Consider the following 27877-nt stretch of genomic DNA (forward strand, 5'->3'; position numbering starts at 1 on the left):
AGAGCAGCAGAGCCGGCTGGGATTGTGTGGGAAGAGATGGAGGCTGACCTGCCAGATGTACAGCAGGTAGTGCTCCTTTTCGCCAATGAGGTAGGTGTAGAGCAGCAGGTAGCAGTCACCTCCGTAGAAGTGGCCTACCCATTTGGAATCCACAGGCACCAGCTCTAGGTCCTCAATGCGCCACATCTGGGGCCAGTATCAGGTCAGTGTGGGGGCCAAGCTGGCCTCCACTACCCCTTCTCCACCCAGCACGGGCCCCATTGTGCACACACCTGCACTTCCCCGCTCCCGTCGTCCACCATCTTCTGCTGGGCAGCCACCTGGGGCTGCACGTGCATGGATGCGGCATCAAACTTCACCTGCTCCACCTTGGCTGGAGTGGGGGGAATCATGACACCAATTGCCACCAGCCGAGTTTCCCCAGGTCCTCACAATAGCCCTGGGTGGTGACTATAATTGTTAGAATCATTTTATAGAGGAGGAAACCGAGGCTAGAAGAGATTCAACAGCTCACCCAAGGTTGCAAAGATAGAGAACAGCAGAGCTAATGCACAGAATCACATCTCCATGATTGTAACACATCTACTTCATCAAAGCCTCCCAGAGAAGCCACAGGGGTCAGAAAAGGGACAAGAGGAAGGTTTTAGCTTTGTTGATCTACCCATCCTGAGCCCTGCAGCATTCAGACATCAAGCATTGACCTAGTCTCCTGGCTCAACAGGGAGCTCTGCTGCGATGGGGCCTGTGCTCTCCCTTCAGCCACCCCCCAGTGCCTGGCCTGAGTTTGGACTCAGCAAATATTGTCTACAGAGGCTGTTTGGCTCCCAGGCAGGCCCAAGCCTATTACAAATGAAAGGCAGGTAGGTCATTCTTAGCTCCCTCTGGGTGATACTTATGAGTTTATCCATGTCCCGTGGGGTCTGCACCACACCAGGAAAGAGCCCTGAAGCAGGAAAAGTGTGCCTGGAAGGGACCCATCAGGGAAGGAGAGTGGGAGGCAGGACATTTCTCTACTGGGCCAGCTTCTGGTTCTGGACTCCCTCACTACCCCGATCTAGTCCTCACCCACGGAGCCCACAGTGTGGGTTTTGCCCAGGCCTGAGGTCCGGTTGGGCACTGTCCACTTCTGGAAGAGCTGCTGGAAGACAGCTGACTCTGCCCCATCATTCTGCACTTCCACCTGTGTGCTCGCTGAGTACTGCTTGGCTTTGATGAAATTCTGGGAAGGGAAGGGAAGGGAAGGGAAAGGGCAGAGAGGCCATGTTCCTCCTCAACTCCCAATTCCAGTACAAGCCAAAGCCTGGCTCTAACTCCAGCCAGATCCACCATCAAACCCACCCCTGGCCTCAATCCCTATGCTAACCCCAAACCTAACCTTCTGTCATCCCAACTTCAAGGTCAAACGTGAAACCACCTCAAGCCTCAACGTGAAACCTCCTCAAGCCTCATTCTGACCTTAACCCTGAGCCTAATAGAGTGCTACCTCAGTTCACAAATTTAATTCTCTCCATGATTCTGGTTACAAACCAAATTGGATGAGAACCAAATTCAATGGTTAGGTTCAATGCTGATCTTATTGGGAAATTTGATTCAGTTCTCATCCAATTTGATTTTCGACCAGAATCATGGAAGGAATTAAGTTCATGATCAGAAGAACCACTATATTGACTCTAAACCTAACTCTGATCCCAACCACAAGGCCACATTTGACCCCTAGTTTGACTCCATCACCCCTCTAATCTTAATGTTCAGTCCCTTACTACAACCCTGAACCCATCCACCAATCCAACACCCACCCCAAGCCTGTTGGGTTACTAACTCCAGCTCCAACAATCACCACAGACTCTGACTTGGCCATGGCCTTGAGCTGACCCAATTCCCTTTTTGTAGCACTGGGAATTGAACCCAGAGCCTTCACACTGAGCTACATCTGTAGCCCTTTTTTACTTTTATTTTTTATTTGGAGACACAGTCTCAAGTTGCTGAATTGCCCAGGCTGGGCTTGAACTTGTAATCCTCCTACCTCACTCAGCCTTCTTATTCCTTCTCTAAACCAACCTTGAGCATGGGGAAGTGACAGCTCAGATCCTGAGGAGGCCCCACATTGTCTGGCGGCTGGCTTTCTGGTATGCAAAGAACTCCTCAAGATGGCTTCACAGTGGCCCCTCAGCCCCAACAGCTGGGTGGGGCCAGCCCCCAGCCCTCTCCTTCTAGAATCTTCCCTGGTAGGAGCCATTGGCCTCTCACTGCTGTCTGCTTCCCTCATACTCCTGACCCTCCTCCCCAACACTTGTCCCTACCAAGGCCTGATTCATGGCTTCCTTCCTCTCTTGTGCATTGGCATTCTTCCCCTTCCACACAAAGATCTTCTGGCCCCCCTGGTCCAGGATGTAACAGTCCTAGAGTCAGGAGAGAAAACACAGCTGAGAGCCTCATGGTGCTGGGGACACTGGGCTGGGTCAGCCTTCCCTCCCATGCCTGTCCCTGCACCCCGAAGTTCTTCCTGCTTGGGGAGAGGTGGACCAGGCTGTTTGAGGCTGGGCATCCTCCAGCCCTCTTACCTCATGGCTGAGCAGGTCCTGTGTGAGTGGCCGTGTGGCGACTTCCCTAACCACCATCTTTCCCCCTGAGTCAGACACGCTGTGGGATAAAGCGAGGCATAGAAGGGAGGGCTCAAGCCCCTCAGCCAGGGCACCTTTCCCACACTGGAAGTCCCTAGCACCCAGGAAGAGCCCAGGCAGTGCTCACTGGTACAACTTGAGGGCTGCCTTGAGTGCGGGCTCCACCACTGTGTCCGGGATGGCTGCCTTCAGCTCTGTGCGCTTGCCGAGCACGTAGTTCATCACCTCCATTAGCTGCGGGCTGTCTGCCTCACTCTCCCCCTCCACCATGCCCACATAGGTGCGCCCACCTCGCTCCTGGTCTCGGATCTCCTTGGCTAGGGTCATGCCCTGCAGAAAGGCCACAGGTGACCCATGAAGGCTGGCAGGGGACATTGCAGCGTCCACCAGCCCCAAACCCTGCCAGGAAAGTCCCTGGCCACCCCACAGCAGCAAGAGCTGGAAGCAGGCTTTTAAGGTGTGTGAGAGGAAGGCCAGTGGAGAGCAGAATGAAAAGCAGGCTTCCTCTTCTGGCAGGAGGGTGTCTGGGGGAACTTGCCAGGGCTTTTGTTTTGGCATTGTTTTGCACAAGAGCTGAGCCTTGAGGATCATAGTACTGTTCCCAGTTTCTGTGCTACCTGCATACTCAAGGTGCACATACAATCTCACAAATGCTCACACATGCACAAGTATGTTTACACTCACAGCAGCCTCACACAAGTTCCCACAGACACGTGCACATTCACACACACAGTCCCCCAGGGCACAGTATCTCATGTGCTCACACCCATACATACAAACTCACACTCACACTGTGGCTCACCTTCCCTTTATCCCCAGTCCTCCCTCAGTACCCCCATCCCCGGGCTGTCTTCCCCATCCCAGGAAGCAGGACTCCGCCTGAAACCACGATTCTCTAGCTCAAGGCGTTGAGTCGGCCTCACTCCTCCTCCCTTCACCCCTCGTTCAGGATGCAGATAAGTTTACGGGTTCCACCTGCCAAGCTGAGCCTGGGCACCCCTGGCCTCTGCTGTACTTGCATGGGCACAGGTTCCCTGCTGGCTGTGATCTTGCCCTGGCCCTGTCTCCACTTGGAGGTCAGATGACCTTCGATGGTGTGGGGCATGGAACAGAAAACCTAAGGCTCTTCTACAGACATCTGGCCACATAAGCTGCCCTGTGAGACCTGCACCTGCTCTCCAGGCTCCTGCAGCACTGGCAGACCCTGCCAGCCACCTCCTTCCTGCCCGCCACCTCCTTCCTGCCCTAGGGCCTTCTCCTCCCCCTATTGCCTCCTAGAGGCCACTCTACTCCTCCAGGTTTTCCCTCCTGCCTGGCTCCGGTGCTGGACAGTGAGGCTCTGACACTGTCACTCACCCCTGGATCCCCAAGGCTTGGCCCAGGGTCTGCCACACTGTGGAGACACTTTCCAACCCAGGGGACTAGCCTCAAGTACACACACACCAACTCTACCATGCCTCTCCTATGCGCATGGAGACTCAGGTCCTGTCCCCAACACTCAGCCAGTTGCAGGGGCAGGGGGTGGGGGGCTGGTCTGTCTGTGGCAGAGGTCTGGTAAGTTTGCCTGGGATGGGGCAGATGCTGGAACTGCAGAAGTGTGATGCCCAGGCAGGGTTACCCTGAGTCTCTCCATGCGGTTACTCTCCGGCCCATTCCACTGGATGATGAGCTTGCCGAGATCCAGGAGGAAAACATCCCCTCGGTTGAAGCTCTTCCAGGACATCTCCACCTAGGGAACACAGGGAAGGCCCAGCCCCCACACAGGACCCATCCATCAGCATCACCTCCTGGCCACCCCTCCCTGCATGTCAGCCTTCCTCAGCGCCCCCCAACAGTGCCCTCGGGGGCTGCACACCTCTCCAGCTACCACATTCCTCTTGCCCTTGACATGCAGCAGCCGCTGGACATTGCTAGAGTTGGTCTCCACGTGCTTCATGCCAGAAGCCACACCCCCTTTCTGGATGCTGAGAGGAGAAGAGAGTCTATCCAAGGAAGCAGGGCTGGGAGGGGTGCCAGGCCTCTGTGCCCCAAGTCCTTGGCTTCCTGGCTGCCCTTGGGGCCACCTGAGATGCATAAGATGCTTAGGGTGCAAACTGTAAGGAAGCAGTCATTGCTGAGATCCTGCAGGCATGAAGCCAGTCTGTGGCCTGCCTTTGCGTGTAACCCTGGCAGTGAGCAGCTCCTATGGTCTGCACCCCAGATCCTCACTCCCTCACCCTAGCCCCAACTGCACCAGGGCCTGCAAAGATGGGGTCAGTAAGGCCATGGCCCAGAAGCCAGGAGATTGGAAGAAAAGAAGAGCGAGGTGCAGCTCAGGTGCCCAAAGGAGTGGACAGTGGTGTGGAAAGAGGAGAGCAAGACGAAAGGGAGGGTGGGGAGTGGTCCAGGCTTTCCTATAGGTCAGCAGCAACACGCTCTAGAGCCCATGTTTCCAGGGGAAAGACAAGAGCCCAGAATCTCAGACTTTTCCAGAAAATCTAGAAGGGCAGTTATCTGCCCATTAGCCAGAAAGGGAATGGGGCTTGATGTGACACCCTGCAGGCCTCCTTAGGCCTGGAGCTCTCCAGGACACTCAGACAGGTACTGATTTATAGAAATCCATAGTACTTGGAGTCACAGGATTTCAGAACAGCTTCCAGGGACAGCTCACAGCACCCAGCATGCTCAGAGGGACAGGGCCCAGGACAGGGCAGCAGCAGAAATAAAGGTAGGGAGAGGAAGGTAAGGAAAATCAGCCAATAGCCACTGTGGGTCCCTCCGGCCTTCCCTCGCAGCCTCAGCCTCCCTTCCTAGCCCCAGGTTGCCTCCTTCTGCCCGGGGGCTTCTCGCCAATGCCGTGGGTCCCAGCGTCTCTGCCTCCTCAGCTCAGCCCCCATCTCCCACCCACAGTCTGTCTTCCTCCCAGCACAGCACATCTCTCCCTACATAAGGCCCTTCTTGAAGTGGCTGCGGAAGGTCTCGCTCTCATTGCCCTGGACCTCTCGGTGCTGGACAGCCCGGCCCTTCAGGAAGTCGTCCATCTGTGTGGTGTAGATGGCAGCTGCACCCTGCTCATCTTGGGACGAGTCCTGGCCGATCCAGTAGTGGATGTCATAGGTCAGGTTGCTGCCAGTCTTGTGGATCTGGAGAGAGGAAGTGTCCAGTGTGCCTGAGGTCCTGGGCTTCCACCGTCCCGCCATCCCCCCACCCTGTCTTCCACACACATGGGGGCTGGAGCAGGGGGAGTGTGGCACCGCGGAGGCTACTGGCCTGGCAGTCAGGGCCTCTGAGTCTTCACCTAGCTCTGCCCCTGACTGAGATGGGAGGCATGTGACTTCCTCTCTCTGGGCCTCCCTCCCCTCATCTTGGAAATAACTTGCTTAGACTATAGCAGCATTTCCCGAAAGCACAGTATTTGCATATAATCTACATACATTCTCCCCTATACTTTGTTTTTTTTTGAGACAGGGTCTTACTATGTAGTCCAGGTTGACCTTGAACTCTCCATCCTCCTGCCTCAGCCTCCCAAGTGCTGGGATTACAGGCATTCACCATCATGCCCAGCTCCTCCTATATACTTTAAACCATTTCTATATCACTTAGACTATGTAATGCAGTGTAAGTGCTGAGGAAAAAGTTGTTATACTGTATTGATTAGGGAATAATGATAAGAAAAAAGTCTGTAAGGGCTGGGGATTTAGCTCAGTGGTTCTGCTGCCTGCCCCACAAGTGTAAGGTCCTGAGTTCGATCCCTGGTACCAAAAAAAAAAAAAAAAGTCTGTAAATCCTCAGTACAGACATAGGTTTTTTCCAAACATTTTCAATCTGTGACTGGCTGAATCCACTGATACCCTGTAGATATGGAGGGTGACTACATGTGAAATGATGCAAATACTTTACTACTTTCTAGTGACTTTCTATTCATGACACACAACACTGCTTTTCACTTAAGGATGTACACTTATAATGTTAAGTAAGTGTATTTAAAAGGGAGTCAATATAAAGAAAAATATAAATGCCTTAATAGTGCAGGGGGTACCAGGTGGCAAAATCAAGGTGATATGAAGATGACTATGGATGTTGGAAATGGGGACTTTGGTGAGATGGCATCGCACCAACTCAGAAGTTCCCCCAAGAATGTGAATCAGCCAAGGTTGCCTGGGCCTCAAGCTCAGTGGCACTAGGGCAGGAAGAACCTCTTACCCATACAGGGCTCTGACCCCTGTGAGCTGCTGGGGCTGGGCACCTGGCACTCTGGAAATGCTCTCTCCCCACTGCCCCAGCCTCCTGTTCCCTCCCCAGCACCACTGCGGGCTTTGATTTCTGCTGAGCCACCACCCCTGCCCGGCCACTCACAGCCAGGACCACGTAGCAGTCACCGTCATAGAAGGTCCCAAAGGTGCTGGAGGGAACAGGCACCATCTGCATGGCCTGAGGAGAGAATGAGGTCAGAAGTGCAGGAGAAAAAGGGGCAGGGAGGAAGCTGACCAGGAGGATGCACGCCAGCGGGGGATGCACGCCAGGAGGGGATGGAGAAAAAGAGCAGGGGAAAGGGAGACGAGAGACGGGAGGAAGGAGAAAAGGAATAGAAGCAGGGACAAGAAGAGATGAGTGAGGGCAGGAAGTGGAGAGGAAGTTGAGAGACAGATGGGGAAGAAATGGAGTAAAGGGAAAAGGGAGGAAGTAGGGATGTGGGAGCTGAGGAGAGGAGGTGGAGGAGGGGTGTGGATGATACCGGAAGTGAAGGGAGAGGCCAACGACAGGTGGCAGCAGGTGCTCCAGGAAGCCACAGGGCAGGACTGAAAGCAGCAGAGCACTCCAGACTCTCCCTCCTCTCCCCCATCTTGCCCAGCGGGGCTCACCTCGATCCTCCATATCTGCACACCAGGGGTGGTGATATTGAGAGAGCTTTTGACTTGGGAGCTCAGATCGGTCATAGTGGAGGAGCCTAGGGAAGAAGACCAAGGGGGAGCCAGGCTTCAGAGCTGAGATTGTCCTGGGCTTCTGGTTCTGCCCTTCCAGCCTAGCCCAAGGAGGCACTGTGTGCCTGGAGGCTGCAGGCCCAGCACCTGCGGGTGGAAGGGGAGCTGACTCCCCATTCTGGGCCCTGATGGCTGAGGGCCCAGTCTCCAGCCTTCTGGCCCAGCTCTGATCACGATCCTCTCTCACTCAAACACCTCCCCGACTCCCTTTCACCTGCCGAACAGGTCTTACTTCATCTAGCCCTCTACAATTTCTGTGTTTGAAAAATTTTTATCAGAGCCATGTTTGGTTTTTTAAAAAAAATCACACAGAGCTGGGTGTGATGGCACACATCAGTAATCCCAGCACTTGGGTGGCTCAGGCAGGAGGATTGCCTCAAGTTCAAGGCCAGCCTAGGCTACATAATGAGTTAGGCCAACCTGAATTACATAGTGTGACTCTGTCTCAAAAAACCAAAACAAGGGGCCGGGGATTTAGCTCAGTGGTTTCACTGCCTGCTGTGCAAGCGCAAGGACCCGAGTTTGATCCGGTACCAAAAAACAAAAAAAACCCCAAACAAATCATACAGAGTTTCTAAGTGAATACAGATTTAAAGGTATAGGCACCCAATAGGACTGAAAACCAATATTACAACAGAAACTTGTACTTGAAGTTCATAGCAGCTCTATTCACAATAGCCAAAAGGTAGAAAAAGCCCAAATGTCCATTGGTAGATGACTGAATGAGCAAAGAGGGCTGTATCTACACAATGGAACATACTCAGCCATGAAAAGGAATGAAGTACTTTACTTCACAGATACGTGGATGAAACTTGTGCTAAGTGAAAGAAGCCACACACAAAGCACCTACTGTATAACTGTTTACATGAAATATCCAGGACAGGTAAATCTGTAGAAATAGAGGGAGAAGCTGCAAGGGGCTGGACCAGAGGACATGAGAAGCAATTGCTAATAAGAACAGTTTCCATTTGGGATGGGAAAAAAGTCTGGAACTGGACAACAGTGATGGTTGTATGACATTGTCAATATATTAAATAGCACTGAATTGTGTGCTTTAAAATACATAAAATGGTAAATTGTACAAGTGTTTTACCACAATTTTTAAAAAGTGTGTGCATTAGAGCATGGTGACGCATCCCTATAATCTCAGCATTCTGGGAGGGGTGAGGCAAGAGGTTTGAAAGTTCAAGCCTAGATCAGGCAACTTAGTGATTTAGTAAGACTCTGTCTCTAAATAAATAAATAAATAAATAAATAAATAATAAAAAGAGGCTGGGGCCAGGAGTGGTGGTGCACACCTGTAATCCTAGCACTTGGAAGGCTGAGGCAGGAGGATTGCCACGAGTTTGAGGCTAGCCTGGGCTATATAGTGAGACCTTGTCGAGAGAGAGAGAGAGAGAGAGAGAGAGAGAGAGAGAGAGAGAGGAGAGAGAGGGAGGGAGAGGGAGAGGGAGAGGGAGAGGGAGAGAGAGAGAGAGAGAGAGAGAGAGAGAGAGAGGGAAAGAGAGAGAGAGCCCTTGGTTCAATCCTCAGCACTGAAAAAAAAAAAAAAGAAAAGAAAAATGTAAGCAATAATTTCCTGTCCCTCCCCAGCTACTCTCATAAACACCCTTGGGCCACTGCACGGTGGCTCACAGAATATAGACCCCACAAGGGCCGTGACTATCTCTGCTTGCTCTCTAGTTTCTAGCTAAGTATGAGTAATTTGTTGGATGAGTGAAAGGTAAAAGGAGACAGCGGAGAAGAGAGGGGTGAACGAATGAATGAATGAATGACAGAGTGAACCCCACACATGCTGTGAGCCCCCCTCCCCCACTGAGCTAGACGGTGCCCTCCACAGCTTTCTCCTGGCTGCTTGGAGCTTTGTTTTGACCTGTAGCTATGTTCGCTCCAGCTGCTGATCAGAATCACCTGGGGAGCTTTTTAAAAATATTGGTGTACCTGGGCTCAGGCCTCATCCCCAGGGGTTCAGATTTAATTAGCTGGGGTGGGTCCTGGGCCTGGCTGCTTTATTTTCTGCTGCTGGGAAGTGGAGCTGGGTGCAAACTCCCCAGGGATCCTTCCAGGAGCCAGGAGCCAGGAGCCAGGAGCCAGGAGCCAGGGCAGAGAACCTCCTGTCCCTAGTGAATCTCAACCCCAATTTCCCCACCCCACTCTCCATGGCCCTGCCCGCAGCCAGGCAGAAGTCATCCCCCTGGACTGCTCCTTGGACAGGTGACTAATGAATGAAAGGTCGCATGGCCCCATGGGTCAGGACCTGCACACGGACAGCTTCAGATCTCTGCAGCTAATCTCTCCTTGCAGTTTGACGCTGAGTCACATCTTGGAATAATAAACAGCCACTTGGAGACTCCCTGCTCTGAGCTCTCTCTGGTGTTCTGGAGTTCAGGAGCCAGGCCACTGGCCCAGTCTGATTAGTGTCCCCTGCTGACCTGGGCCATCCGTCCATCACGGGCAGCTTGCTGTGTGCTTGGAGGAGTCCCTTAGGCCAGGCTTTTCCTGGTGTCCCTGTAGGCCACTGCCCCCTACATCAGGTGTTCCTCAACACTAGGAGTCCCAGGGAACCTCAGGTTCAGTAGAGCCAATGTGAGTACAGAGGAGAATGTTTTCTATTTAACTCCACTCATTGTCCGTGTCTCCAAGCTCCTTTCTCCGAAACAGACGCTGGCACACACCAGCTGTAGACCACAGACCTCACTCCACCTTGGAGCTACGAGCGTGGGCAGCTACATAGATGACCTCTGAAGTCACCTCAGGGGCCTGCTGTGACTCCAGGAGCGAACCAGCAGCTGGAGGAATTAGTGGTAGACACGAGGGGTACTTCCGGCCCACATTCCAGGTTCACTCACCCTCTCTGGAGAGAAAGCAGGACTGGAGGCTGCAGAAGCCTGAGCAGGGAGGGAGGTAGCTTTGCTAGGGACAAGGGTGAACAAGGGGATTCTGAGGACGGCTGGCTCTGAAAGGTGGCCTGGGCCACCCCATGGCGACCTCCAGCTGCTCCTGCCCCCTACCCATGTTGGTCAGCTTGTCCCCTAAACTTCGGGGAGGGTACAGGTCCCTCACTCCCCTGACATGGCCAGCAAAGCCCTGGTTTGGATCTGTGCTCATTTTTTCCTTGTGTTGAATGAGTTGAATGAGTTGAACTCATCCAATGACTGTCCTCATTCTTAGGCCCCTGTCTTCTATGGCCTGAGACTGGAAAAAGGATGTCTTTATCCCTGCCCCAGGCTGCCTCTCACCCTTGCCTGCTCCTGCTGTGCCCTCCACCAACTCTCTCCTCACCTGTTCCACTTGCCCAGCACACATGCTTTTCCAGACTCAGTTTAGGTTTCAGTTCTCCCAGGTTCTTCCAAAATCCCAAGCTGGACCAGCCTTCCACCACCCCGCCACCCTGGACGGATGTCTCGCTTAGCCCCTGACCACATCATGATGAAAAGATATGTTTATAAGTCTGAGGTCCACAAGTTCCCCAACCTAGACAGGCTTGTCTCTGTGGCCCCCAGCCCTAGCTGATAGTAGGTGCTCAACAAGTACTACTGAAGCTGAAAAACTGTGGAATAAGAGGAGGACCTTCTGGGACCCTGCAGGGAGTTAGGAGCCTGCTATCTCCAGTCATCTTTCCTTTCTTATCTGCTGCCCTGTGATTCTTGGGGTGTAGCTTTAGGGAGACCAGGGTCTCAGTTCCCAGTCAGTCATCTCTGAGCTGGGCAGGTTTCTCCCCTCTGTCAAAGGACACCGTCCTGCCTCCCCTGGCCTGTGAAGGCACAGGGTTGGAGACCCCCCAGCCCCTTCAGCCCCATGGCTCTGTGCCTCAGTCACAGGAGAATGTCTGAGCAGGTGACCCTGGAAGAGGCTGGCCAGTATGTCCTAAGATCCGGGGCTGGACTTGGCTCCCATCCCCAGTTTAGCTGAATGGGGCCAGACAGAGAGGGCCAGTCCTCATGGAGGGGAGATGTCCCCATGTGACCAAGGTCTGCCTCTGACTTTGCCCATTCAATCCCTGGTGCTGTGGCTCACATCTGGGATCCAGGAGGCAAGGACCCGGAGGTCCCAGAAGTATCTGGGGAATGGTGACACAAAGAAAGAAACCACTTCAAATGAGGAAGAAATGGGCAAAGAGATGAGTGAGGGGGAAGAGAATGCTCAGGTCAGGGTGACCACCCAAGGCTGGTCTGATGGGACTGTCTTGGTTTTGTTTTGTTTTGTTTGGTACCAGGGATTGAACTCAGGTCCTTTTGCTTGCAAGGCAAGCGACGGAACCACTGAGCTAAATCCCCGGCCCAAGGGACTGTCTTGGTTTTAAGTCTAGAAACTCTGAGCCCCAAGATCTGCCTCAGCCCCAGGCAGTCCAAGTCAGGTGACACCCAGTGTGGGCTGGGGGCCAATCACAGACGAAGGGCCTGCAAACTTCTCTCCTTGGAGGCCCAGGACAGACTTACTGGGCTCCTTGCTCTTTCCAGAATCTCAAGGGCCCCCCTCACACCTGACCCCATTTTCAGGTGCTATAGCTGATCTCAGGCCGTCTATGAGAAGCAAGGACCGTATTCCTTCCCATCACCTGTGGTCCCCATGTGTCCCCACCGTGTGGCCTTACCTGTCAGAGGAGACTTCCGCCACCTGGGAGATCTCAGGGAGTTGTGGCAAGTTGGCTGCAAGAGAGCGACCTTTGTCCTCACCCCCCTCCTCTAGGAACTGCCTTCACCATATAAGGGAAGATAGGGCCCCAGAGAGAGAGAAAGGCTGAGGGGGTGGGGAGGCAGGTGCCCGCTGGGTCCCTGGGCACCCATAGCCCAGTGCCAGCAGTGATGAGCCCCACCCTTGGCTCTGAAGCCAGCCAGTGAGCACAGGGATGGGGCTCATTTCCACCAAGGGACTGCACCCTGGCTACAGGCGGACAGTGCCTGCCAGGGAGGGGCACAGGCACTGACCCTGCCTCCTCCTCATGGCGGCGGGGGGGGGGCGCTCTGCTGTCCTCCCCCTGTCCTGGGGGGTGGAACACCAGGGAGGACTCCCAGGGGCTCAGAGCCTGGAACCAGGGACCAGGGCCAGAAGTTCACAATTAAGGCCCTTCAGGGACAGATAGGGGTCCTGGCACCCTGAAAGGGCCCTTCAACTCAACCCTTGCTCACGGGCACCGATGCCCTTTCTGTCCTCCTCACTTTGGGGGCACAAGCTCCTCCTTGAGTTTTTATGAGTTGCCATAAACTAGCGCCTTTGGACTCTGCTCTGCCGCCCTCTACCAGGAGCCACAGCTTCTACTTTCCACCCCTGGACCTGAGGGTCCACGTCACTGGGACGGGAAAGGGAAAGGGGTGCAGCCCACTTTGCTGTGGGTCATGTTCAGACTCAGCACTGTGGGCAGCTGTCTCCAGCTTGCAGAAATTCTCATCTTCCCTGGGCCCCAGCCCTTAGGAGGGTGAGATGAAGTGGGCTGGGGAAGGTGGCCCCTTCTGACCACACCCTCCCAAGAGCTCTGGAGACCAAACGTACATGTGTGTGCACAGGTGTGCACCACAGGTGCTACTTTGTTTATTTTATTTCATTTATTTTTGTGATAATGGGGATTGAACCCAGGGCCTTCATGCTGAGGTAGAGTGCCAGTGTTTTTTGTTTGTCTGCTTGTTTGCTGATTTGTTGTGTTTTTTTTGGTACCAGCAGCGATGTAACTCGGGTCCTTGGGCTTACACAGCAGGTGGCAAAACCACTGAGCTAAATCCGGGGCCCCTGGTTTTTGTTTTTGAAAGGGTCTCACTAAATTGCTAAACACTCAGTTTGGGCTTGAACTTTTGATCCTCCTGCCTCAGGCTCCCACAGTTCTAGGATTGCAAACATGCCTCACTATGCCTGGCAGCTATTTCACTCAATTATATGAACAAGCTAAAAAGAAAAGTTCATCTCTAATTCCACAAGAGATGATCTACACATAAGTCATTGCTAGTGATTTATTTTGGAGAATCTCTTTCTTTCTTTCTTTTTTTTTTTGATGCACTTATTTTTTTATTAGTGCATGTTTGCAGTACATCGTGATTATATTCATCAAGGGGAGTTGGTACATGCATATAACACATCCTAATTATTTTTACAGCCCTTTCCTCTCCCTCTCACCTCCCTAATTCCATCTCTTGGTCCTGTTTCCTTCCCATTTGCAAAAGATCTATCTCCCTGTTTCATATTATCTGTCTTTCATTTTGCTCTTTAATTTATTTATACTTTAGGTTTCTCATATCAGGAAAACCACATGCTATTTAAGCTTGTGTGTCTGACTTACTTCACTTAACATTATGGTCTCAAGGTGCATCCATTTTCCTACAAATAACTAACATTTATCCTTCTTATCACAGAGTAGTCCTCCATTGTATATAAATACCACATTTTCTTTTTCCATTCATCTGTTGGTGGGACATATGGGGTGCTTCCAAGATTTAGCTATTATGGGTTGCGCTGCTATAAACATGGAAATGCATGTATCACTATAATATTCTAACTTTTTCAGGAAGATACTTAGCTGGGGAATTATCTGGGTTGAATGGAATTTCTTTTTCTTTTTTTCTTTTTGGTACTAGGGATCTAACTTGAGACCTTGCACTTTCTTTTTTTTTTTTAGAGACCTTGCACTTTCGAGGCAGGGATCGGAACCACTGAGCTAAATCCCTGGCCCTGGAATTTCTATTTTGTTTTTTGAGGCATCTCTATACTGATGTCCATAGTGGTTGTACTAACTTACATTCCCACTAACATTGTAGAATGATTCCTTTTTCCCCCTAGCCTTGGCAGCTTTTATTATTATTTTATTTTTGATGATAGCCATTCTTTCTGGAGTAAAATGGAATTTCAGTGTTGTTTTAATTTGCATTTCACTAATGGCCAGAAATGCTGAACATTTTTCATGTATTTGTTAGCTGTTTATATTTCTTTTTTCTAGGAAGTATCTATTCATTTCAATTGTCCATTTTAATTGGGTCTTTTATTTTGAGGGTCTTAATTTTTTTTAGTTCTTTCTATATTCTAGACATTAGTCCTCTGTCCAAGGAATAGCTGGCAAAATTTGGTTATTCTGTAGGTTGTCTTTCCACTTTGTTGGTAGTTTCCTTTGCTTTGCAGACTTTTAAATTTGATGTAATACTATTCATTAATTCTTGATGTTATTTCTTGTGCAACTGGAGCTCAGAAAGTCCTTATCTACATCTATGTCTTCAAGGATTTTACCTATTTTATCTTCTAGCAGATTGTTTCTGATTTAACATTTATTTATTTTTGGTACTGGGGATCGAACTCAGGACCTTGCTCTTGCGAGGCAGGTGCTGGAACCACTGAGCTAAGTCCCTGGCTAACATTTAGATCTTTGATCCATTTTTATTTTAGTTTAGTACATGGAGAAAGATACAAGTCTCAATTCAATCTTCTGCATGTGGATAGGCAGTTTCCCCAGCACAATTGTTAAAAGGGCTATTTTTCCTCTATCATATGGCCACTTTGTCAAAGATCAGATGGTTGAATGTGCCTGGAGTTATTTCTGCATCATCTGTTCCATTTCATTGATTCAAATGTCTGGTTTTGGGCCAGTACCATGCTGTTTTTGACACTGTTGCTTTGTAATATAGCTTGAAAGCTTGGATTATGATGCCTCCTGGTTTGCTCCATATTGCCTAAGATTCTCTTCTGGTTTCATTCCAGCCACTTCCAGTTTTTATTTCCCTCTTTGTGCCCCAAGTGACAGCTTTCTCCATCCAGATTTATGGCCTGTGAGTTTATGAGGTGCCCCCCACACTCTAAAGGCTCCTCTGTCCATATATCCCAGGCTGTGGCAACCATTCAAACCAAGGCATATCCCTGATCACATTGGCAGATGGGGAAAGGAAACAGGCCCTGAGCTCTATGATGGATGAAGACTGGGAGTAGAGGTGGGGGTCAAGCAGTTCATTGGACTTGCCAGTTCTTCCAGACCATGCCCCTTCCAAAAACCACACATGGCTGACCTGGCTTTTCACTTCAGAGTGTGGGACCCCCTTGTCCTGAGCTTAAACTTCCAGGGTGGCTATGCCCTCTATTGACTGCCTTTTCTGGCCCTCCATCCACATGGTGTGGTAGGGTAATCCCCAAAACCCTGACATGTACTTGTTCTGTCACTTCTGATTCCTGGAGTAGCTCAGTCTTACACAATGAATCCCTTCCCAAAAGGACTCTTGGTTAAACACTCAAATATGGTGGGTGCTGCACTCTCCAACTCTAACCTATTATACGGTAGGAATCACTGTTAGAATAAAACTTCAGCCGGGGTTTTAGCTCAGTGGTTCCGCCACCTGCCTTGCAAGCTCAAGGACCCAAGTTTGATCCCTGGTACCACCCCCCCCCAAAAAAAACCCCAAAAACTTCATGTGGTTTGTGCAGTTTATAATATCCATGGGATTTTCTTGGATCTAGTGCTCCTGGCCTAGACCATGTTTCTCCCTTGAGCTGCTGACCTGTGTTAGCAGAGATAGGTCCCCTTCCCTGGGAGTTGGGGACTTCTTTGTTCTTCTCACTGTTTCCCCAGTGTCTCTGTAGTTTTTAGTTTTCCTGTAAGCTCCCTCTTGATTCCCAGAGATCTACTTTTTTTTTCTTCACTAAGTTGTTGCCCAGGTGTCTTGGATCCAGCTTTTCGAGAGGTATATTTTGCTGTCAGTTTCTTTTTTTCTTTTTTTTTTTGAGACAGGGTCTCACTATGTAGTTCAGGCTGGTCTTGAACTCACAGTGATCCTCCTGCCTCAGCCTCCGAAGTGCTGGGACTACATGTATGCGCTGCCAGGCCCAGCCCTTTACTCCACTTTTAATTTCCAGGACTATCTCCTTTAGCATTTTCCAGTACATATGCTGAGTATGTATATTATATGCACAGAATATCTATCTATACTTATACTATTTACTGTCACATATACTTTGCAACTTCTTTTTCTTTCTCTTTTTCCCTCCTTCTTTTTCTCTTTCTGAGGCAGGGTCTCCCTATGTAGTTCAGATTGGCCTTGAATTCATTTTGTAGCCCCAGGCTGGCCTCAAACTCACAGCAATCCTCCTGCCTTAGCTTCCCTAATGCTATGATTATAGATGTGTACCACCACGCCGGCTGAAACTTCATTTTCAGTTGTCTCACAGTAATCTGTTAGATAGCACAGTTTATGTAACCAATAGCTCTTATTGGACTTCAAAATTGTATCCATCTACTTGATACCACAAAAAATGCTCCAATGGGGCCAGGGATTTAGCTCAGTGGTTCCAGCCCCTGCTTAGCAAGCACAAGGACCTAAGTTCGATCCCCGGTACCAAAAAAAAAAAAAAAATACTGCAATGGGGCCAGGAATGTAGCTCAGCAGCACAGAGCCTGCCTGGCAAGTGCGAGGCCCTGAGTTCGATTCCCAGTACCAAAAAAACAAAAAACAATGCTATAGTTAGTATTCTTGCTAAATATTTGCTATTTGATTACATGCATAATTTTTTTTCCCCAGTACCAGGGATCAAACTCGGGACCTTGCACTTGTGAGGCGGGTGTGGCACCATTGAGCTAAATCCCCCACCCCACATGATTATTTCTTTAGAATATACTTCCAAAAGTGAAACTGCTGACTCAACGATGTGACTAGGAAAACCACCCTCTAGAAAGGTCATAGTAAGGGCTACATCGCTTTACTGCATGAGTGTTTGTTTCTCTAATTCTCCCACATTCTGGGCTCCAGCTATTAAACAAAGCTCTAACTGATTGTCAAAAAAAAGGAAACAGTAAACCGAGTGTGATGCCATATGCCTATGATCCCACCATTCCGGGAGGCTGAGGCAGGAGGATCCAAGTCAGAGCCCAGCCTAGGCAATTTAGCTACTTAGCAAGATCTTGTCTCAAAATTAAAAAAAAAAAAATTAAAAAGCAGTAAGGATGTAGCTCAGTATGAAGGCCATGAATTTAATCCCCAGTACTACATATACACACACCAAAAAGTCATGGTGTTAATTTTTGTTTTTATTTTTAGTTGAGATAGACCATTTAAAAACATTAATCAAGAAAAAAACTCCATATTTATTGGTAGGATGGGGATGTAGCTCAGTGGTAGAGCACTTGCCTAGCATGTACAAAGACCCTGCATATAATCCCTATAAACAATGAATACCAAGTTATATATATTATATCTATAGGGTAAATTCCTGAAAGTGAAATTGTTTAGATTAAAAGGTGTCTGCATTTTAATTTTTTGATGGTTTTTGTCAAGTTGCTCTTCAGCAAGTTTCTACCTTGCTGAACACTCCTGCCACCAGGATTGCATGGGGTGCCTATTACCCTGAATTCTCTGGTGTGTGTGTGTGTGTGTGTGTGTGTGTGTGTGTGTGACAAGCAAATATGAATATCTGCCCCATACCAAGATCAGTTAGAGACGTTTTCACAGCTGACCTCTCCAAAGCCAGATGGGTGGTCACCCCCCTCCCTCCCTCCCTTTCCGCCCCTCTCCAGAGCTAACCATGCTCACTTCCTGCTGGTTATCTCCTCTCTCACATCCATCCTCCTTCCTTCTCTCTTTACTCTGCTTGCACCCAAGTTCAGGCCTTCCTTCTGCATCTTTGAGACTGTGACTGTGGCCTCCAATAGGGTCTCGTATCCCTGTACACCTAATTTGGCTTCCAACAGTGCCCATGCCTACAAGAAAAAGGGCCAGGGATTTAGCTCAGTGGTTCTGGTGCCTGCCTTTAGCGCAAGGTCCCGAGTTCGATCCCCGGTACCAAAAAAGAAAAAGGCCACTCTCTTGATCTTGTTATAGATCCGCAGCCCCCTTTCCCATCCTTCCCTGTTGTTAGAAAATTTTTGCTACCTCCCACTCCCTGCTGTGGCCAGCCCCTGAAGCTTTGCTCACCGGCTACCTTGCTCCTTGCTCAGGCCACCTTCCTGACTCCTTTCCAAACTCCTCTTCCAGCAGGGAGCATTTTCCCATCACCCAGGGCCACCCGGGGTGGTAGATATCCCCCTCACATTCTGCCCTCTATGATCTCTTGCACCCGTGTTTGCAGTGATTAGATCATCTCTCTGTTCATGTTCTTTCTCCACACTAGGTATGTGATGAATGTTTTGCGGTGTTACGATTCTCCTGAGCCTAAATGAACTGGTATTTAATTATGATGACCGTGACTATGCTTTGACAGCACTAACTTCATTTTGGGATTTTCTTATCACAAGCCATGACTAAGGTAAGTGGCTGGTCTTTAGCCATTGGAGGATACTGGGATGAAATACAAATAAGATAGCAACTGAAGCTTTTCCCTCCAAAACTGACATATGGATGCTGAGTAACACATGTCCTAGGATATAAATAGCAGTACCTTGCGACTCCACCCTGCAAATATTCATTCTGAAATGACACCAGCCACTGGGGACTCTGCCCAGTGAAAAGTCCTTGTTTCATTGCTGATGATTTGACCTGAAGGCATTCTGGACCCTTTGGGTGTCACCTTGGAGGAAATGGTCTCCTGGACCATTTGGACAATTCCTTCCACAGACATAATGGTGTCTGGCTCATTGCTAGGACTCTGTTTTCAAGTCTTTGATTTGTTTTTGCCTATATTTTCATATATTCCTTTTACTTATTTTTGCTTATTCTGAATTTGTTCTGGAACTGGTGATAGCGCTAGAACTTTGTTTCACTTGGCGTGCCATTTGATTGGGAGTGTGCTCTGCTTGGAGGTTAAATTGTTGCCAGGTATTGGGGCTCAGACCACCCTTTGTTGGTCCAGTGTGACAAATTACCATAGCAAGCAGGCTGTCTTTTGCTTACATTTTAATTCTACAAAGTGGAGCTCTACGCAATCAGAAAGTCTCTAAACTGACTAAGGGTGAACCAGCCTAAGGTGGGCTCAGTCAGGGCTTGCTCACCCTGCCACTCAGTACTCCTGTCTACATTCTGCTTGCCTGAGTGACAGTGATGTGACACCCATTGAGGGGATTGTGTTGAGGCCATTTCTAAATGAACACAATAGCCATGTTCCAGAGACCCCAATCAACTCGAGGCAGGTCATTCCAAAGGGACATCTTACTTTCCACATATGCTGGATTAACTAAAGATCAACTTGGAATGCCCAGCTGAACTGAGTAAGCATGGTTCTGGGCATGGAAGACCCACCTGAGGATTGTTGCCAAAGGCATAAAAAGAGAACTGGAGGGGAAGATCATATGCTGTTGATTTTCCTGATGTACACTTCGCTGTTCTTGTTGGAGGAGGAGCTCAGGTCCTTGATGTCACTGGGAATGGCTGCTGATCTCGTCAGGGGAGCTCTGGTCTTCACCTTAAGCATCACTTCCTGGCTCCAGTATGGATCCCTCAGCCTGGTGGCACTGATCCTTCATCACACTGGCACAGGGTTTCTAGCTTCCACCACTGACCTTTGGGACATTGCCAAGGGCTCCAGGCCTCCAGCTAGACTCTCGGAGAACATTGCCTTGGGCTCTAGGCCTTCAGCTGGACTTGTGCAGGACAATGCTATGGATCCAGGCCCTCAGCTGGATTCTTTGGGTCTCAAGTGTATAGACAGATCTCTTGCGCTCCTCTGCATTTGACTTTTTGGGTGAATATTATAAAATAATCCTGTAAATTATGTGTCCTGTACTAAATCCATTCCCTTGCAGACCCTTCACCAGGGTACTGTGGCTGGGAAGCTGACCAGGGAACAGGAAATTAAAGAGTTTCTGATAAAATGTTACTGGGGGCTGGGGATTTAGCTCAGTGGCACCTTTCCTGCAAGGTCCTGAGTTCAATCCCCAGTACCAAAAAAAAAATGTTATTGGAATTCTTTTTTCAGTGCTGGGAATCAACCCCAGGGCTTCATGCTTGTGAGGCAAGTGCTTTGTCACTGAGCTACTCCCTCAACCTCTACTAAAAATTATAAAAATTATAGCAAAAGCTACAAAAGACAAGCCAAGGTGTCAATGCTTGTGGCCACTGAAGCTCTTCTAATCTGACTTCTTAAATTATAGGTAGCATTACTTTTTGTAGTTACTATTGCTAAATCTTTGTTTTCTCATTTTGTTTTTCTCTTAACTAAGAATGCTTCCATTATGGAAATGTGTTTAGAATGGGCCACCCAGGGTTTTACCTTTGGATGACACTTGGGGCCTCTGCAGCAACTACTGCTGAAGGAACAAAGTTAAGGCATCCAGAAGCAGGGTCAATAACTCATCCTAGCGATATAACACTCATACTTAAAAGATCAAAACCTCGATTTCCACCCTCCCAATCAATGAGTTTATATCTCTGGGTTGAGTTCCTTGAGAGCAGCAGTGACACAGCTTGCTCCTGGCGCTGTGCCTGGCCCAGGGAAGCACCTGCAATGTGGTCAGGTTGAACTCTGCCTAGGTGGAGGGTGTGTAGGTGGTGGTAGGAAACCCTGACTATGGTCTCACTCAAACCTGGGCGCTCTGCCTGTGTGGCCTCCGGGATGCAAATCTGGGGCGACTAGTGTTTACATGGAGAGCAGGAACTAGAGCAGGTCCTCCAGGATAGGCTGAGGCCAGGGGCTGGGTATTTATCTTGCTGAGGCTCTCCTGGTCCAGTCAGACCAGAGTTGACACCAGGGTACTGCAGGCTTCTCTTCCCAGGTGGGTGATTTCTGGCTCTTCCCTACTGGATAAAAGGAGCAGGAGCGGGGCGGGACGTGGGAGAAGGGGCGGCTTCACGCCCAGTGCAATGCCCTGCACATAGAATCGGGGCATTCAACAGCTGAAGCTGCAGGAGGCAGATTTGAGGCTGCAGGAGGCAGATTTGGGGCTACATTCGCCAGATAAACGACGGCCAGGTGCGGGGCTGCGGGAACAGGGACCGACACGTGCGATGGACCCCACCTTCACAGGAGTGGAGAATGAGGCAGGTCCCGGTCTTCCCAGTCCCGGGTTGCAGGAGGAGTGGGGTGGGTCCCTGGGTGGTGAAGTAGGTACGCGAAGGCCAGGCCCCGGGAAGACCCGGGTCCCCGAGGACAGGGAGGCCCCTAGTGGCCGGCGAGGGAAGCGGGCCGAGGGAACTTCCTGCCCGGCCGGGGCCGCGAGGTCCGTAGAGGAAGCGCCCGCGGACCGTGGGGCGGGGCAGGAAGTGGGGCAGCGGCCGGGAGTTGGCGCCAGCCCCACCCAGTCTGCCGAACTATCCCTAGGCTGGAGATTGCGGCTCCAGTACACAGCCCACAGCTCCAGGACGCCAACGACCTGGCAGGCCAACCCGCCAGCCTGGGGAGCAGAACCTGGCCTCCCGGGCTCCGCCAGCCACGCGCCCTTCCGCCCCGCGGGCATCGCAGGGCCCGCTCCTTTCCGGGCGTTGTAGTTTTGCTTTATAACTAAGTTTCGAATCTTCAGTGTCAGGGACTTCAACAGTGTGCCTAAGGTCTGTCTCCATTTTGCAGATCAAACCATTGAAGTCCAGAGACAAAATAACTCATTACCACAATCTGAGGTGCACAAGTCCAACCCAAGGCTGTGCTCTCCACCCTGCCGCAGGGCCTGAGCAGCCTCTCCCTCTTCTTGCCCCCACCCGGGGTTTGCTGAAGCAGGGTCACATGGCACAGACCAAAAACCACAGAAGCAGGACAGACCTGGCTTTCTCTTTAGTTATCACACTGTGAGGCCGTCAGAGAAGGCACTTAACGGGATGGTCACCCTTGACTCAGGCCAACTGTAGCCTCCCTCCCCCACCAATTCCCTTGGCATTGGGGGTCCCCTTAACTCTACGACCCTGGGGAGAACACAAGGCCTTGACCTCCAGACTCCACTGGTGCGGGGCAGGGGTTCAGAAACAGAAGTCAGAATTGGAAGGCAGGACTGGGAGCAGGGGGCCCCAGCCAGCAGGGGGTCAGAGGAGGCTGCAGGGGGTGGGTTGGCACAAGGGAGGGGGACAACCTGGCCAGGTTTTCTGGAGAACCCCCAAACCCAAGAAAGTCCCACCTCCTGCAGATACCTGGAAGGCACCTGTGAAGTCGAGTGGGGAGAGGCACCAATTAGGGGGTGGAGACTCCCCCACTCACTTAGCTGGTGGACCTAGCACATTGGTGGGCATAGAAGGTGCTCAAAGAGTATTTCTGAATGAACAGAGCAAAGGGGCTGTGAGGGACAGAGGAGGACAGAGCCTCAGCCCCCTGGCCCAGCTTGTTCAATTCAGAAAATAGCAGTTTAAAAAAATGTAAAAATCCTTTCTCTCCCTCCCCCCAATTTCTGGGCCCAGGAAAGGAGCGAGGGAAGGGTGTCTCTACCCTGACCCTTCCCTCGCTCCTTCCCTTAAAAATCTATATACACATATACATATTTATATGGCACCACAAGGGGGTCCTGCCTATGCCCCCATACTCAGAGCTCAGGGAACCAAGCCACAGGGCCTTGGGGTGGTTAAGGCAGAAGCAGGGGTCCAGCTTTGGAGAGGTGGAGCTGTGGGATCCTGAAGGAAGAATGGCTGCTCCTTCACAGGTGGTCACAGACCTCCCCTCCCGGCCCTCCCTAGGGAAGAAACTGCTGCTTGCTCCATCAGTCCCAAGGTAGGGGTTGGGCAGGACACCTAGAGTGCAGCCACCTGTGTCCTTGCCCTTGGGAGAGCTGACAGGGAAGGGGGGTGTCTATGCAAGGCACTTGGTGTCCACTGTTCCTGGGCTGGGGGGTCAGAAACCCTGCCTCCACCCCCAAAGCAGAACTGGAGCTAAGGGGCCCAATTTGGCAGCACAGAAACATGGCAGCACGGAGAAAGGAGACAGAAAGGGTAAGCAGCAGGCACAGCCTCCCAGGCCCCCTGAAAAGGGGAGAGGAGGTTTGAAGGCACTGACATGGGCCCAGGGCTCATCGTCCTTGGTGCAGCCCAGTGGGGCTGGTAGGGAGATGCCTGCTTCCCCAGGGCCATGAACATGGTGCAGCCCGCAGGTTTTCTTAACAGAGTACAGGCAAGTACCCAGAGTCTGTGCGTCAGGAGGTGCAGGCTTCTGCCTAGGACAGGTCCTGGCCCCACGGCGCCTCACTAGCTGCCGGGCCGAGGCTGCCTGAGCACTGAGTACACATCATCCACTCGGCTGAGTTGCTCGAAGAAGGGTAGGAGGTCATGGAGTTCAGTGTCACTCATGTTATCAAACCAGGAGGCCACCGGGACCTGGGGAGATGGGAAGAGGAAGGTGAGGGTGCAGGCAGGCCAGGGTGTTGAATGTCCAGGCCAGCCCTAAGCACCCACTACTCAGGCTGCCCAGTTCCAGGGAAGCCCTTATCCACAGCTCTCACGGTTGGACAGCAACTCTGAGTGACACATATACGGTAAAAGTTTCACAGAGCAACACTTTAAGTACTCAGATTATTTGTTATTGTTTCATTTTGTTAAAAATCCCAATCAAGACTCATTACATTCATTCTGTGGCCCATTACTAGGTCACAACTGGCACTTTGAAAAGCCAAAGCTGTCCCTACTGCCTGGTGGTGGGCACTGTCCACATACAGGTGGAATGGACCAATTAACCAAGTACCAGGCAGCAACAGTGGTGTGCATGGGTGACAGGCATGGAAAGGCACAGCCATTTGACACCATTGGATCTAGGTTTATGGAGCCCAAGGCAGCCTGGATGGGCTCCTGTCCCTTGGTCCCAGCCCTGTGTGGTCTTCCAGCACTCACGGCGTTGTCTGGGTGGAAGACGTAGGAGGCTGGGGAGTTGTCCAAGATAAGCACCCGCCGAAGGTCTCGGCCCAGCCGACTCAGGTCCTTCACGTAGTTCCCCCGGTGGAAGACACATGACTCTCGGAACAGCCGGGCCCGGAAAGCCCCCCACTTGTCCAGCAGGTCAGCTACTGGGTCTGCATACTGGGGGTGGGAGGTGGGTCATCCAAGGGCTGGGAGTGGCCCAGAGCTCCATCTGGCTGCATGCTGGAGGCAGATGGGAGGGCGAGGTTACCCCACATCCCTGGTAGAGGCTCACCTTGGCCAGGCTGGCTGTGAACAGCACGCACTCGAAGAGCTCACCCATTCGCTGCAGGAACTCATCCACATGGGGCCGCTTCAGCACATAGACCTGGGGGGTGGGCCAGTGAGGGGCTGTGGCCCACGGGCTGGGGAGGGGGCAGCAGAGGGCTGGGAGGGAATGGTGGAGGAGGTGGAGGAGCCAGGGCCAGTGGTGTCCCTTGGCCAGCTGTCCAACCACCCAGTGTCCCAGAGGATCAAGACAAGGTTCAAGCCCAGCAGCTGCAGATCCCGCCTAGGGAGTCACTAAAGTCCCAGTCTCTTCCCTCACCTTGGCCTCAAAACAAGCAGGACCCTGAGGACAGCCCCTCACCCCAAGGCTGCAGGGCGCCGGCCCCCGAGCCAAGTAATGGAGAACAGGCTGGACAGCACACAACCTATCCTGAATTACTTGAACTGGGTCCCGGGCAAGGGGGTGCGGGGTGAGAGGGCACATCGAGGCCAGGCCAGAGGCCCGGAGTCAGCCAAGTCCTGGAGGTTCTGTGTGACCTCAGGCAGATCTCACACGTTCTCTGGGCCGCCACCATTCCACGTCTATCAAAGTCCCATCTGGGGCTCGCTCCGGAGTGGTGGGAAGAGTATGGGGCCTGGGGGCAGATGCCAAGCCCACCATCTCTCCCTAGCCCTCACCTGGTGGACCACCCCATCGATCTCCACCGGGATGATGAAGTCGGCGTTGTTCACCGGCTGCAGGGGGAAAAGAGCTGCTGGAGCTAGGGTGGGGAGCCCCATCCCCCCGCCAGAGCAGGCCCCTCCCAGGCTCAGGACCCACCTTGAAGGAGCTGTGGACCAGGGTCTCATCCAGGTCGATGACCACACAGATCTTGTCTGAGTCCTGGGCTTTGGCCTCGGGGAGCAGGTACTGCACTGGGCTCTGCTGTGGGGAGGGGCAGGGCTGGGGGGGGGGACCTCCGACAGAGGCATCCCTCCCCTGGCGGCCTGAGGACACATGGGGACAGTGGGGCATCCCACCCCTGAGCTAAATCCCCAGCCCCTCAGAGTTGTGTTAGTGGGCAGCAGTCTTGGGGCAGACAGAGCCAGGCCTGAGGGCCTGGGGGAAGGAGGAGGGCTTAGGAGTAGGGCTCCCCCTTCTCTGACCCTCCCAGGGTGCTGAGTGGGGTCACACAACCTCCACCAGGAGCCCTTCCCTAAGCTCCCTCCTAGCTGAGCCCAGATCCCCTGGTGCCCCCACCTGCCCTCCACGAACCTTGGGAATGGCACCGTTCTCCTCCACCAGCAGGGGCGCCCCGCTGTGGGCGGGCAGGGCCTCCCCATCTTCACGGCACACGCAGCAGAAGAGCGAGTGGAGGATGCCCCGGCTCCGGGGCTTCTGGGAAGAGGCTGACTTCTGGTCACCTGAAGCAGGGAGGCCCAGGATGGGGACGTGGACACACTGGGCTGCAGAGGCAGGCAGCCCAGGTGCAAACCCCAGAGCTGGTCTAGCCACGCCCCCTTCCTTCAGGGAGGCACAGTAAGGAGACTCTGATCCTCCCTGAAACCCGCCTGCCAGGGCCCGGCCAGTCTTTGCTCCAGCCCCTGGGTCACCTCCCCAGGAGTCCAGTGTGGATACAAAGGCACCTGTGTTGGCGAGTGACGCAGGGGACGAGGTGCTGCTCTCTCACAGCCTCTATCATCTGGCCACCTTACCTGGGCAGCCTCTCCTCAGGCCCAGGGGCCCCATCGCCCACTCCCACTCTCCCTCCATCCTGTCCCTTCAGGTTCAAAGTCCTTAGAGCTAGGGGGTGCAGTCCCTAGGAGTGAAGCCAGTGTCCCGCGCCATCTGCCCGCCCCGCCTCCTCTGTCCCGCCCCGCCCCGCCCAGACCGCCGACCTGCAGCAAGGCGGCGGCTGCTGATTGACAGACCCACCCTCCATCGCCCCCGCCCCTGCCCTGGCCCGGGCCGCACTAGGCCTAGGCGGTAAGTGGATAGAGCTTCGAGGACTTCCAAGCCCCGAGAACCACACGAGGCCCAGGAGGGACCCCCACCCTGGCTTCCCGGCCCGGGGGAACAGCCTCAGTGGGGGTTCCCGGGTTGGTGCCTGGGTGCACATCCTGGGCGCACATCCTGGGCGCCCACGGCCTGCAGCCCTGGGGCAGCGTCCCCTACGGACACAAAGCTGTCCCGGCGGGCGCGCAGGAACTGGTGGGAGTGCGGGCCCCTCTGTGCCTCGGAGGTGCTCGGCGCCTCCACGCATGACTCGGAAGTTTGTGGAAACGTGGCTGCGGGTTGGCGGGAGATCCTCCAAGCCTTCCCGGCCGCTGTCACCTCCGCGCCCCCTCCCAAGACCCGACCCGACCAAAGGACTGAGGGGCGGAGTCTCAGCGGGTGACCCGAAGGCGTCCACCTAACCCCCTACCCCGCAGCCCCATTGGCGCCAACCTGGGGGGAGGGGGCGACGCCCGGGCTAGGCCGGCCCAAGAGCCCCCGCAGAGGTCCCCTCCCTATCCCAACCTCAGTTTCCCAACCTGGGTCAGACAAGGGTGTACTAGAGGCGCCAGGCCCCGCCCCATGTCTCGGAAACTCCTAGAGTTCAAACTCTGCTCTCACCGCCTCTCGGGCCAGGAGCTCCGACCCAACCAAGGCGGGCGCCCGGGGCGGTGGCAGCGGCTGCAGCGTAGGGACAGACTCCGGTCCCCTCCTCCTCCCCTCTCGACACGCGCAGACGGCATCCCCCTCCTCACCACCCCAGTACCTTTGCCCCGCAGCGGGCCCCGCGCCTCCTCCTTGCTTATCTGAGTAATGACGGCCGAGCTGTCCATGGGGCCGGGCGCGCTCCCCTCCGGCCGGACTCTGGCCCCGGCGCCCGGCCTCCCCCCCGGCTCGGGCCGGAATCGGGGCACGGGGGGGAGGGGAGGGATCCCCGCGAGCTTCGGAGGGGAGGGGAGCCAGGTTCTAAGGGGGAGGGGGAGGGAGGGGGCGCGGAGGAAACTTTGTTACAACATGGAGTTTCCTCCCCGAGAGGCGGATGCAAACATGGAACCCGGGCGCCGTTTCAAGGCTCCCCCTTAAAAGGGCAACGGCTTCGGCGTGACCAAGACTCGGCCGAGGCTTTCATCACTTCTGGGGCCGGCGCAGCTCCGAGGGCGGGGAGGCGGGCCGGGCTGGGTTCCTGCCGAGATCCAGGGGGCGTCGCTTCCTTTCCGGCCGCCCGCCGGCGGGACGGAGCCACTGCGGCTGCGTGGCAGGGCGGACACCCGACCCACCTTCCTGGACCCCGAGCCAGGGGTCCGAGGCCAGGAGCGCCAACACCCTGTAGCGCCTAAAGGCAGCGCGGCTCGGGTTCTGCAGATTCGGAGGGCCCGGCACCAGGCACTTATCGGCCTGCTTATC

The 27877-nt window shown here is 52.9% G+C and overlaps 2 protein-coding genes across 5 annotated transcripts in view; both read right to left on the reverse strand.

Moving 5' to 3' along the window:
* Vil1 (villin 1) overlaps positions 1 to 12343 on the reverse strand; it is a 28453-nt gene extending 16110 nt beyond the window's left edge. The window contains exons 1-12 of the mRNA XM_004864587.4: positions 12177 to 12343; positions 7463 to 7548; positions 6957 to 7031; positions 5547 to 5743; positions 4477 to 4585; positions 4240 to 4350; positions 2749 to 2951; positions 2562 to 2640; positions 2301 to 2399; positions 1066 to 1219; positions 273 to 373; positions 49 to 186 (exon numbers count right to left, since the gene is read on the reverse strand). Of these exons, the coding sequence (XP_004864644.1) occupies positions 49 to 186; positions 273 to 373; positions 1066 to 1219; positions 2301 to 2399; positions 2562 to 2640; positions 2749 to 2951; positions 4240 to 4350; positions 4477 to 4585; positions 5547 to 5743; positions 6957 to 7031; positions 7463 to 7537 (1341 nt within the window). The 5' untranslated portion in view covers positions 7538 to 7548; positions 12177 to 12343. The remainder of the gene's footprint in view (positions 1 to 48; positions 187 to 272; positions 374 to 1065; positions 1220 to 2300; positions 2400 to 2561; positions 2641 to 2748; positions 2952 to 4239; positions 4351 to 4476; positions 4586 to 5546; positions 5744 to 6956; positions 7032 to 7462; positions 7549 to 12176) is intronic.
* A 9816-nt stretch (positions 12344 to 22159) lies between these two features.
* On the reverse strand, positions 22160 to 27608 carry Ctdsp1 (CTD small phosphatase 1). 4 transcript variants are annotated; one of them, XM_004864591.4, is made up of 7 exons: positions 27240 to 27608; positions 25754 to 25902; positions 25319 to 25420; positions 25177 to 25233; positions 24506 to 24598; positions 24205 to 24390; positions 22160 to 23694 (listed from the first exon to the last, which is right to left on the reverse strand). In XM_004864591.4, exons 1-7 carry the CDS (start codon positions 27304 to 27306, stop codon positions 23566 to 23568), a joined length of 783 nt encoding a protein of 260 aa, XP_004864648.1. In that variant the 5' UTR covers positions 27307 to 27608; the 3' UTR covers positions 22160 to 23565. The 4 variants fall into 4 exon arrangements, with proteins under 4 accessions (XP_004864648.1, XP_004864647.1, XP_021099898.1 ...); XM_004864590.4 differs by having other exon boundaries at positions 25319 to 25423; positions 27240 to 27516; XM_021244239.2 differs by lacking the exon at positions 27240 to 27608 and adding an exon at positions 26194 to 26320.
* Between the last annotated feature and the right edge of the window lie 269 nt (positions 27609 to 27877).

This window comes from Heterocephalus glaber, unplaced genomic scaffold (assembly GCF_053883595.1).
Source record: "Heterocephalus glaber isolate CG9 unplaced genomic scaffold, H.glaber_assembly_v1.0 deba00000621, whole genome shotgun sequence".
NCBI classification, from domain to species: domain Eukaryota; kingdom Metazoa; phylum Chordata; class Mammalia; order Rodentia; family Bathyergidae; genus Heterocephalus; species Heterocephalus glaber.

What these genes read in the sequence shown, in the direction of transcription:
- Ctdsp1 (XM_004864590.4), bottom strand. Translation starts at nt 27,306, where the DNA reads ATGGACAGCTCGGCCGTCATTACTCAGATAAGCAAGGAGGAGGCGCGG. An exon ending in TCGATGGGGTGGTCCACCAG is followed by an intron (nt 24,599 to 25,176) that starts GTGAGGGCTAGG and finishes CCCACCCCCCAG; the next exon opens with GTCTATGTGCTGAAGCGGCC. An exon ending in TCTTCCACCCAGACAACGCC is followed by an intron (nt 23,695 to 24,204) that starts GTGAGTGCTGGA and finishes CCATCTCCCCAG; the next exon opens with GTCCCGGTGGCCTCCTGGTT.